At 44.4% G+C, this 11,535-nt stretch overlaps 1 protein-coding gene across 1 annotated transcript; it reads left to right on the forward strand.

Annotated features, from left to right (window-relative positions):
- Positions 1 to 538: 538 nt before the first annotated feature.
- On the forward strand, positions 539 to 11,320 carry mfn1b (mitofusin 1b). Its single transcript, XM_040184430.2, has 18 exons — positions 539 to 763; positions 1,165 to 1,322; positions 1,484 to 1,619; positions 2,207 to 2,369; positions 3,287 to 3,411; positions 3,533 to 3,641; positions 4,594 to 4,701; positions 4,947 to 5,100; positions 5,413 to 5,480; positions 7,048 to 7,169; positions 7,426 to 7,552; positions 7,747 to 7,851; positions 7,944 to 8,046; positions 8,500 to 8,726; positions 8,892 to 9,071; positions 9,386 to 9,582; positions 9,892 to 10,026; positions 10,290 to 11,320. The coding sequence occupies exons 2-18, from the start codon at positions 1,175 to 1,177 to the stop codon at positions 10,357 to 10,359; spliced, it is 2,277 nt and encodes a 758-aa protein (XP_040040364.1). The 5' UTR covers positions 539 to 763; positions 1,165 to 1,174; the 3' UTR covers positions 10,360 to 11,320.
- The last annotated feature ends 215 nt before the right edge of the window (positions 11,321 to 11,535 follow it).

The following is an 11,535-nucleotide window of genomic DNA, read 5'->3' on the forward strand; positions in this document are numbered from 1 at the left end:
ACTGTAGCGTTGAATGTGCCAGCTTGGTGATATTGGGTTGATTGTGGGGCTAAAAATTAGATTTCAAGCTTGAAGAGCTGATACCATTATCCAAGTGAAACACACTGAAGAACTGTAAGATACACTATATGTCCTTTGTTTTCTCCGCTATTTTAAATGATTCATAGATTGTATGTATGTCATTCTGATAAAAATCAATTACCAGTACTACCTTTAATGCTTCATGTCCTGTGTGTAATTATCTTTACCCTTAGTGCACTTCAGTCTCTTTACAACACAGAGGCTCTTTAGGGGTCAGGCGGATTCTCTGCGCGTTGATTGGCTACTGCAGTTGGAATATGCGTCAAGCTCCCGACAGTCAATTTCAACACAGCAGAAAAAAAAACATAAAAATGCTAACACTGTTTTATTTAGTGGGCAGATTTATTTGGTCAGATTGTGTGCAAAACAATGCTCAGAAATAGATATAAAAGAGAACCGCTACAACGGCCATACTCGGCTCAGAGTTAGCAATCGTTGGCGACATAACGTCGGGTCTGTTATGCTTTTATTTTGAAGTGTTTCCGGTTTCCTCTTTGCCCTCTCTTTCTTTCTACGGTGAGCTTTGCCATTCGCCGTTCCAGGATACAAACAGAAGGTTAGCCGAGCCGTCAGCGAGTCATCTTTCACCAGGGAAAGGGATTATCTGCACCATAGCTGTGGATCTATACTGTTGTGTTATGAGAAGAGAACACTTGCTGTGTTTTGCTGTGTTAAGACTGTGGTAAGGAAGCAAAACCACAATCCAACGTTAGCTAAACGTGCTAATGCTAGTTTAGTGCCGCTTGTAACGATAACGTTAGCTAGCTAGTTTCGCATAAGATGTTTTAATGTGAACCATAAGTAATTCACGTTAGTCTAGAAAAGCCTATTATTCACAGTCACTGTTTGGTATTCTCACGTGTCGAGTGTATCGAAGTTGCACGATATCACTGTTAACTTCTATAATGGCTCCAGTAACACTTGCATAACTTTCGTTATTTCACCTGCAGTTCAAGTAAAACCTCACCTGACGTATTAACGTGATTACTACCGCAGACGTCCTGCGTTGAGTGCGACCGAAACGCCGTTGTAACCCGCCTGCTGGTTACTAACGTCGTTTTGCCCTTTCTTGACCCCTCTTAGACCAAACACCATGGCGGCGGCTCCTCATCTCAGGCGGTCGGATTCGGCTCAGGGGGAATTCTCTCCTCTCAAGCGCTTCGTTGTGGCCAAGAAGAAGATCAGCGACGTGTTTGAACAACTGCTGAACTACGTGAAGGAGACCTCGGAGTTTGTGGAAGGTGAGAGGATTTCATTTCCAGTCTTGATTATGATCGTGATGATTATAACGCTACGAGAACAACTGCTGGAAGTCAACATCATTTTGTGTTGTCTTGTCTGTTAACTGTGTGTGAGCGATTCATGGAGTAGGTGGTGGTGTTTGTCTGTTTGTTCTGGACAGAAACCTGTGGGAATAAAGCATTGGAGAATATTGCGAGTCACGATCAAATGTCTGAGATTCAGGGATACGCTGACAAACTGGCTGTCATTAAGGAGGTGCTGGCACGCAGGCACATGAAAGTGGCCTTTTTTGGCAGGTGAGACGGCTACAAACACAACTAACTTGTATTTGCAAAGAGTATTGTCTACAACACTTATCGGATGTGATTCTCAAACAGCCTTTTCCATAAAAGCAACCTTTACGGACATAATTATTGTGATGACTAGAAGACTCTGCAAGTTAAACTAATCCTTCCCCAAATTAATTTAGGTGTTATGGTCTTTAAATTTGACCTATCCTTGTAGGGACATTTCTCAGCAACGTCATCAGCCTGATTGGGTTAAAAACTGAATGTTAATTGAACCGCGTTGTGCTCCGCGCTGATGCAAATGAAGCCTTCGTGTCCAAGACACAATGCGCAGGGTGTGTCACCGGGCAGCATATTTCCTCTGCATGATTTAGCAATGACACGCGGACTCCTGATCAGCCTTCCGGTAAAAACACTACCTGCCACATTGGAGGCCTTATTATCCATTCTGGAGTTCTGTATCCAGTCGTTTCCATTAGTAGCTGCATATTTATCTTGCATTTACATTTAAAGTGAATTAGGATGTCACACCATGGAATTTAGAGTTTGAGCAAATCATTTGCCTCCAAATAGTCAATGACGTTTTTTTTTTGTAGGACCAGTAACGGTAAAAGCACGGTGGTCAACGCCATGCTGAGGGACCGCGTGCTGCCCAGCGGGATCGGCCACACCACTAACTGCTTCCTTAGTGTAGAGGGAACTGACGATGACAAGGCCTACCTCAAGACCGAGGGCTCGGATGAGGAGAAGAGCATCAAGGTGAATGTTATTTTAATAACCTTAATTATATGTTGAGCACTTTTTTGTACCTTTTGCTGGAGTAAGAAGGTCAACAGTTTTACTCGTAGTTGATGCGTTTTACACAAAGCAGATTTGGGTCATGTTTGCTAATCAGACAGTCAGTGAAGCTGCACTTCCTCGCGTTCCCTCAGTTGATCGCCCCGTCTTTGCGCTTGTGCAGTCGCACTGAGGAGGAATGTTGTTCATGAGATCTTTTGCTTCAGCTGTTATTTTGTTGTATAGAAGATGAATAATGTTTCCATTTTGGGGTTTGGCTTGTTTTGATTCGCCTCGCCAGACATGTGTGAGTCTGAACCTACATCCACGGTTCTATAGAAACCGGTATGCAGGATGTTTTCGGAGGTAAAGGGTGTCTGAAACAAAAGTCTCAGTGAGATAAATCAGGTGGAATGGGTTTAAAATATAAAGCATTCTCATTGGTTAACCTGTTCAAATGTGTATACTTATCTTTTCTTAATCTGTCCAGTGTAAGAAATGAATGTGGGGGCAAATTTACCTTAAATTCTGTGTTGATGTTTGTTGATAATATAGGAATCCTTGTAGCCTAATAATAGTTACCTAATAACATTCCACTGTTAATTTTGGAACGTATACTGTAAATGATACTGTATGACGGTCCCCTTTCAGGGCTGTAAAACCTTTAAAAACAGAGGAGACATTTTAGGCATTGTAAAAAGTGATTAATAAAGTGCTCAGTTCTACATAGCAAGAGACAGAAAAGTCATAGTTATTAAAATTACAAGAAACATGTTATCGTAATAATGGCAGGTGAGGTTTTCTTCAAGTCATTACGTTACAGACGATAGATAGAATATATAAACAGATGTGATTACATCTGCATTCATAACGTCGACCTATGCACACCCCTTCTGCAGACCGTAAACCAGCTGGCTCACGCTCTCCACATGGACGAGAGTCTGGACGCCGGCTGCCTCGTCCGTGTGTTTTGGCCGAAGACCAAGTGTGCTCTGCTTCGAGACGACCTGGTGCTTGTGGACAGGTAACGTGATCAGTTCATCAGATCAGATTACACAGATAAAGTGAACGAGGTGTGAGACACCAGACCTAGCTCAAATGGACGTCACGCATTTGACCTCTTGACCTCTCATCCACTGTGGTAGCCCGGGGACAGATGTCACGACACAACTGGACAGCTGGATTGACAAATTTTGCCTGGATGCCGATGTCTTTGTGCTGGTGGCCAACTCTGAATCCACACTTATGAACACGGTAAAAAATCCTCCGAGCCTCGTGAAACTAACGACTGGCTTCCACACCTACTTTACAGTGATGGAAAGAACTTAACTTTACATTACTCATTCAAGGATTGATCAAAGGACGGATTTTCTTTATTAGCAGTAAATCTGTTCGCTGTCCGGCAGTAAATATTTATTACTAAACCCAAATTTTGCCAGTTGTCTTTGTACACATAAGTGTATAAGTAGTTTGGACCTATGAATAGATATTTACATTAATGTGTCCATTGCTCTTTATCACTTTACGCTGTGTTTCAGTGTTAACTCAAGGTGACGAGAGTACACTCCCTGGACTTCTTGTCATAACTTCCCCTAACGTAACGCCCCTCGTGTGGACTTAAGGGGCCACTGCGGTGGTTGCGCAGAGGAGAATGTGGCTGCCTGTGTTTGTGTCGAGCCTCACAGGCCCTCTTGTTTCTGTCTGCTCAGGCATTCCTACAATGTGGAGCTGGACACGCAGTCAATCACAGGGCCTAATCCGGCCCGGCAGCTCCGAAAACACATTTCCCTCCGCGCTGTTCCAGGGAAATAAATCCCAGACTTTATGTAAATATTTTAAGATAGCCAAATAGCGGCGCCGCATCCTGCGTCACTGAGCGCCTGATTTCTGGCTGGTTTGTGCGGACCGAGAACATTTCAGTTCATGTTAACACGCTACTCTGCCGTTGTGGTGTGCTTGGTTTTTTACAATTAAATAAATATGCCAGATATTGGATATTAGATCACATCTAATGTGAAGTGTTCTTCCCAGTTCACCGTGTCAAAACTAACACTTTTTAAAATCTACAATGGCAGCTTATTGGGAAATGAAAGGTTTTTTTAATTGTAAAAGGGAGATATAAAAAGAATATTGCGCTTTTACTGATTTGAGCAACGCATGCCTCTCTCTCTCTCTCTCTCTCTCTCTTCGCCATCATGCCGTCTAGGAAAAGCACTTTTTCCACAAAGTGAACGAACGCCTGTCGAAGCCCAACATCTTCATCCTCAACAACCGCTGGGACGCCTCAGCAAACGAACCCGAGTACATGGAGGATGTGAGTCGGCCCTTTATTCCCATCTCATGGCAGGATTGGTAACATTTGAGTCTTACGAGTTTGTACAGAATTAGCTACCGGACTTGCTACCACTAGAGGTTAATACAAAAGAAATTAGATTTTATTTTGGAGGGGGGCTTGTAAATTAGCATTGGCAATACATATTTTTGTAATGAAGTCATTTTTAGCCCCACATCCATATTATTGTCTAGTGCACCGTGCCAGTGTGACACCTCTTCTTCCAGGTGAGGAAGCAGCACACGGACCGTTGTGTGAACTTCCTGGTGGAGGAGCTGAAGGTGGTGGACCGCGATCAGGCACCCGACCGCATCTTCTTCGTCTCCGCCAAAGAGGTGCTCAACTCCCGCATGCAACGTGCACAGGGGATGCCTGAATCAGGTGAGGATCCGCATTTCAGCGGATGCTTTCTTTTGTGGAGGTTTGAGAAAGCATGCACATCATTATGTTCAATGTCATCACATCTGGGATATTTTTGGGGAACCGATTTTTTTCTTTTTACGTGAGAGGAAAATAGTTGAAAATCACCAAACTTCATCCACTTTGGAAATGACAAAGAACAATGAAAACAGTAAATTACCAGAACGAAAATGATCCAAATAAAACATAAAGCCAATAAACAACTGTACTTTATACCCAATGTGTCTGTGCTAGTGTTCATTTGACATAGAATGTGATCATTTCATCCAACAGGTGGAGCCCTGGCTGAGGGCTTCCATGAAAGGATGAAGGAATTCCAATGCTTTGAGAGGAGGTTTGAGGTGTGTTTGTGTATCCGTCCACCATCTGTCCTCCTTCCAATGATGACCCACTTCTTAAAGAATAATCAAAAAGTTTTCAATGACCGTGGCATATATTTGCAGTTAGCTATTGGTACATGTGCTACCACGAGAAAAAAGCAGAGGCGAGCCGAAAAAAACGGCAGCGATGCTGATGGAGTCGCTTACACACTGCGACGGGTCCATCATCAACCGCTAAACCAATCCTGTTTACATTGGCTGTCTTCTGCTGGCGAGAATGAAGTACAACTGGGCAGAGAAGGGGAATCACTATTCAGAGGAGTGAAGCATCTTTTTTCCTCATTCATTCTGGCCAGGAGATGCAGACAGTCGCTGCTTTATCAGCCGCTGAACCAAAGCTTATTTTATTTGGAGAAATTCCTTTGCTTAGTGAAAACATCTGTGTTTTTCAAAGCTGAGGTTGAATTTTATTGCATGGAGAAAGATGATGAATTTAATAAAATACACAGCCAAAGTTCTTCAGCAAACAGTAGAAACCTGAGCAGTCGTCTTCTCCAGCCGGGCTCAGTGGTTCGGGTTTCGCCTTCACTCAATCAACATGAAGCCGCTTCCTCTGGGGCTTTGCGGACCAAATCACTGTGCCTTCTCCATCAACCTGCGTCTTCATTGCTGAAGTCTAGATTCACTTAGGCGAGGACATCCGTTTCTTTTCATTCCATTTTGATTTAGTTTTTTTTCTGTGTTTTTTCATTATAACAATCAGGAATTTACTTGTGTTCATCCTGGGAGGAAATTATCATCGGATCAGATCTATAATCGGTTTAATAATACGTATCCCGAGCACTCGTTGAGCAGCTGCTTTGTAAGGAACGGAACAGCGTTTTTTAATAATTAAATATCAATAATCAGAGCAACTCTGATCTGGTTGCTTTCCCCACCCAGGTGTGTCTAATAAAAATACATATTGGGTTCCACAACAAAAGCCCCACAGGTTTTTCCTGTGGAATGCTCTGATGCACCGCCAGGGAGAGAACAGCAGACGATGAGGACGTGTTAGTGAGATAAAATCCTGCAGGATGCACCGCCCATATCAATTCCACGACTATTTGAAGTCAGTTTTAACTGAATGCGGGAATCGGGGACGCCACTAACAATTCAAACTACTTTTATAGAATGAAGTGAATGTCAATAAATCCCCCAAATCTGCTTTTGTGGGACCTAAAGTTGATTTAAAGAGGGAATTATCACATTTATCCCAAAATGACACAATATTCCTACTTCTACATGTTCACCATTTTATTTGTTTTCTTTCACTTTCATTTGTGATTGTGTGCCGTTGGTGTGTTTTTTATCATTTTCCTTTTAACAAACGCATTACTGTGACCGTCCGATCGGTGGGCCGCGGGACGCAAGATACACACACTGCTGCCACCACTTCCCCACCTGTGTTTCTTTTTTTCTCTTTGAGTTAAAGTAGCAGGTGTCTATCTTGTCTTCTGTTGGTCCCTGGTAGCGTGCGAGTTAACGCGCCCTATCCAGCAGCGGCCCCCATAGCCGTCACAGTAACTCGTGTGTTATGGCCTCGCAGGAGTGTATCTCGCAGTCAGCAGTGAAAACAAAGTTTGAGCAGCACACGATCAGGGCCAAGCTGATCGCAGAAAAGGTCAAGAGCATCATGGACGCCATCAACATCGAGGCGGCGGAGAAGAGGTGAGTGTCATTTAGTGGGACGGGATTGCCGGACAATACAGTGGTATTCTGATGTTGTCTCATGAAGGGCTTACAGAGGTACAGAATATAAAGAACATGTTTGGGTGACCGGAGGGCTGGATGAGATATGAGTAAAATATCAGTGTTACTTTCGGTCGGGTCGTTCTTTGTTTATCTTTTAATACCTGGTTCTTTTGTATTTGGCTGCTGTTTTGCATTTGTGACTTTATTTCCTGTTTGTGCGGTGGGACCTCAGAGTGGCGGCTCTGGAGGATCGAGAGTACCAGATGGACCGGCTGGAGTTTGTCAAGAATCAGCTGAACTTGCTGATCGACGATATAAAGAAGAAGATCAAGGCCATCAGTGAGGAGGTGGAATCTAAGGTAAAGACAAACGCTGGTGGAAGGACTTTTGAAGATGGAACCAGCAAATGTTGGGCATTTTCCAGGTCATTGTTTTGTTGATCCTCTAATTATTCCATGCGGTTTGCTCCCGGTGGTTGTTTAAGTAGGACCTCGAAGTCCTGCCTGCTCTTTGCTGCAGCTGACTGATGAGCTGCGGTTGTGTTTCCTCCCAGGTTTCCTCTGCCATGGGAGAAGAGATCTGCCGCCTCCACGTGATCGTTGATGAGTTCCACAGTGACTTCCACCCCTCGTCTAATGTCCTGAAGATCTACAAGTCTGTATGTAGTAGCCCGGGTTCATCGTTAATTAATACAAATTTTAAAAAGGGTTTCTTTACTGCTTTCCCATGTGACTCCCGTTGTGTTTGCAGGAGCTGCTGGCCCACGTGGAGGAGGGGATGGGCAAGAACCTGGCCTTCCGCTGCTCCGACGCGGTCCACGCTTCAGTGCAGTCGTCTCAGAGATACATGATGGGTAACTACACAGGGCAGAACACTGAGAACCTTTCCTTGCAGCAAAGGCCAATAACGTTACAGAGAACGACATCAGCCCAGATTCCGAGAGCCCCCCATTGTTTGTTTTCACTCATTCAGAGAGCGTTGCTAAACTTAGGCCGAACCTTTTTAGCCTCTCGGGCTCTGCACCGTACAGCGCCCCCTGCTAAATTTACCCTCCTCGCTCAACGCCATCATCCCGTGCCCCATTATTATGCCACGAGTGCGTCACTGTGACAGCCACGCATGCAAGCTGTGCTCGGTGACAGTGATGTTAACAAAAGGTGTTAATGTGCCCTCTGATGGAAAGGACTCAGGTGCTGTCCTGACATTGTGGTGTGACTTTCCCTCGGGAGACACCAGGATATTCAACCCAAATATGTGTTATTAGCGGTGGGTATGTATTGTTTATGTTGTATTTCTCATTCTCCAGAGAGCATGCTGCCCCTGCTTCCCTCTGTGGCCCAGAGCCAGGTCCAGATGCTGGTGCCCAGCAGGAAGTTTGACCTGAGTTACGACTTGAACTGCGCCACACTTTGCAGCGACTTCCAGGAAAACATTGAGTTCCAGTTTTCGCTGGGCTGGACGGTGTTGGTCCACCGCTTCCTGGGATCTGTCAACGCGCAGAGAGCACTCAACCTGGTGGACCAGAAGCTCCAGGTACAGGCGGCCTTTTTGGGAGGGTGCTGGCGGACTCGCGTCTGATTCATATTGCGGTGTTTAATGTCTGGAACGCTTGCTACTTTTGGTGCAGCATAAACGCTCACATAAACACAAAATAGGAAGGTACGGTTTTTAAACCCGCCCCCTCGTGCCGTTGCCCAGGGCTCCCGGCCGGCGCTGCCCATGGCGCTCACGCCCTCCTCGGGACCCCCGTCCATTACGGCGCCGCCCAACAACGGGACGGCAGTCATGAGCCAAGAGGACATGATGGTAGCCGTGGCGACTAACGTGGCATCCCTCACCTCCCGCACTTCCATGAGCGTCCTCGTTGTCGGCGGAGTGGTATGTTGTGTCGTCTGGATGTGTGTTGTAAAATGCAGTTGTGCGTGATGTTGTTGCATTTCAGGTGAGAGGAGCTTCTGTTTGTAAAATGTTCCGTTTTATCCCAACCTCAACTTAATGACAATAAAAGAAGTTATTTTCATCAGTGAATTGTAAATATCAGGTGTAAAGATATTAATAAAACTCCTTTTTCCCTCGACAAATGCTCTGCATTGCTTTGCATGGAAATGACAGTCAAATTTTAAGGCAGCTAACCTTATAATTAACACACAAACCTGTGTGTATGTATTAACGTTTTTCATCATTTCCCTAAGGTGTGGAAAACCGTCGGGTGGCGGCTGATCGCTCTGTCGGGCTCACTGTATGGCTTGCTCTACCTTTACGAGAGACTCACCTGGACCACGAAGGCAAAGGAGCGAACTCTGAAGCGGCAGTTTGTGGACTACGCAACAGACAAGCTGCAGCTCATAGTCAGCTTTACCAGTTCAAACTGCAGCCACCAGGTCCAACAGTGAGTCCTGACACCGCAGCATTCCTGTAGCTTCATATTAGAAACAAACAAAGAGTTTTCTCAGTTTTTATCACAAGTACTATATTTAGATGTACGGTCTGTACATTCCGTATGTGTGATGGATAAAGATGGTGACATTAATAATGTTTTGTGCTGACATTAAGGGCTCCTTTCTCTGCCCCATAGATCGACACGCCATAATCTTCCTAATTTACACACACACACACACACACACACACACCATCCCCTCCCTCCTGTAGCAGGGCTAAATAAATAGGCACTGCAACCCTGTGCCCTCTTTGTTTCCAGGGAGATGGCGGCGACCTTTGCTCGTCTCTGCCAGCAGGTGGGCCAGACGCAGAAAGAGCTCGAGGCTGAAATCCGCCGACTGACAGCCACGATAGATCAGCTGGAGACCGTGCAGAGCCACTCCAAGAGCCTGCGGTCAGTGTCCGCTCCTCCTCTCGTCTGTTTGGGAAGGTGTAGGAGAAATAAACATCCTCCCTGATATTGGTGATATTACGGGAACAGCAGAGGGAAAAAAAGACAAGACCAGACGATTCAATTTTACATCCAAATTCAAGCTTCACCGTTAACTTTGAACAGATGTTTGTCTACTTACAGAACAGCTCTGCAGATTAACAGTTAGAAATGCATTTTCATTTTGGATGAAGTTGGTCTGACCTGTGTTTGTTCCCCCCCCGCAGACATAAGGCCACAAACCTGGAGAAACAGTTGGAGGAGTTCACCAACCAGTACCTGAATCCTCCGCAGTGAGCGGTGCCCCCCCCCGCCGCCGCTCCTCGGTCTGGTTCTCATGGTCGTTCTCTCCTGCGGCAGCTTCTGTGAGGACGGTCGTGCTGGAAGGATACGTAGATTGAAAGAACTCTGTAGGTGTTTTGAGAATATGAAAAGGTTTGTCAGAAAAGAACACCAAACGTCTGGAGCTCCTCCAGTGCGAAAGAGTTGGTCATTTGTAAAATTGTAAAGTTTATTTAGTTGGTTTTTTTTGGTCTTGTCAAACCAAATAGTCAACTTGTTTTTGTTTTTTGTAGACGAATCAGTTAATCAAAAATGTATTGATCAATTGAATAAATCAAAAATATTCTGTAATTTCACTCTTAATGGATGGAAGAGAGTGAACTCGACAGTATTTCCTCCCCCCTCCACTGCCAACTTTGAACTTCAGATGCTCGAGAAACTGCAGTGAACCAACTGCAAAACCAAACCGCAACGTGGACTCGTTGACTATCAGAATCTCGGTGGGCGTGAAATCTCGCGGCCGGGTGCTATATTTTGACACTATTGTGCTTCAAACTGTGAATATGCCTTTTTGACTAACTTTTTGTGAAGCAAAGTTTTGAGTGTGTGCAATACTGTACATGGATCTTTCCGAGCACATGATCTGTTGTGTTGGCAACAGAACATAAATATCTTTAATAACAAGAGAACATCTTCTCCTTAACTGTAAGGACCTGGTAAAAGTTAACTGAGTGAGAGAAATCATTCGAGGAAAAAGGGAAAGCATGTCTTTCGCATACTGTTCATGTTCTATTTTCTAAATATCCAAACTGTATAGATCAAAAGCTTGGAAAACCTCTTATTTTATAATACGCTCCTTTATTTATAATCTTTAGGCTTAAAATTACAACAGTCCACATTGTAAAAATGTATTTTTTCCTGAATGCGTCTTGAAATACCTCCAGATTTGCCTGATTGTATTAAATAGATCTAAAAATGACTCGAGTGAATTGATTTGTTTACAACCACCATTAGAGCCTGATGGCCATGTTTATTCATATTGTGCACAAGCACCACATCTGCTTGCCAGAAAACAGGGATGTAGTTTATTTTAAACCGCGAGCGTTGAAATATTTTAACCCAAGTAAACACACAATTCTGCATCCGATAATTGAATGCTATGCGTCCAGAACATGACTCGAGTTTAAGCAT

The sequence above is a fragment of the Gasterosteus aculeatus genome, chromosome 8 (genome assembly GCF_964276395.1).
Source record: "Gasterosteus aculeatus chromosome 8, fGasAcu3.hap1.1, whole genome shotgun sequence".
Taxonomy (NCBI): Eukaryota; Metazoa; Chordata; class Actinopteri; order Perciformes; family Gasterosteidae; genus Gasterosteus; species Gasterosteus aculeatus.

What these genes read in the sequence shown, in the direction of transcription:
- mfn1b (XM_040184430.2), top strand. Translation starts at nt 1,175, where the DNA reads ATGGCGGCGGCTCCTCATCTCAGGCGGTCGGATTCGGCTCAGGGGGAA. An exon ending in ATGAGGAGAAGAGCATCAAG is followed by an intron (nt 2,370 to 3,286) that starts GTGAATGTTATT and finishes CCCCTTCTGCAG; the next exon opens with ACCGTAAACCAGCTGGCTCA. An exon ending in GACCTGGTGCTTGTGGACAG is followed by an intron (nt 3,412 to 3,532) that starts GTAACGTGATCA and finishes CCACTGTGGTAG; the next exon opens with CCCGGGGACAGATGTCACGA.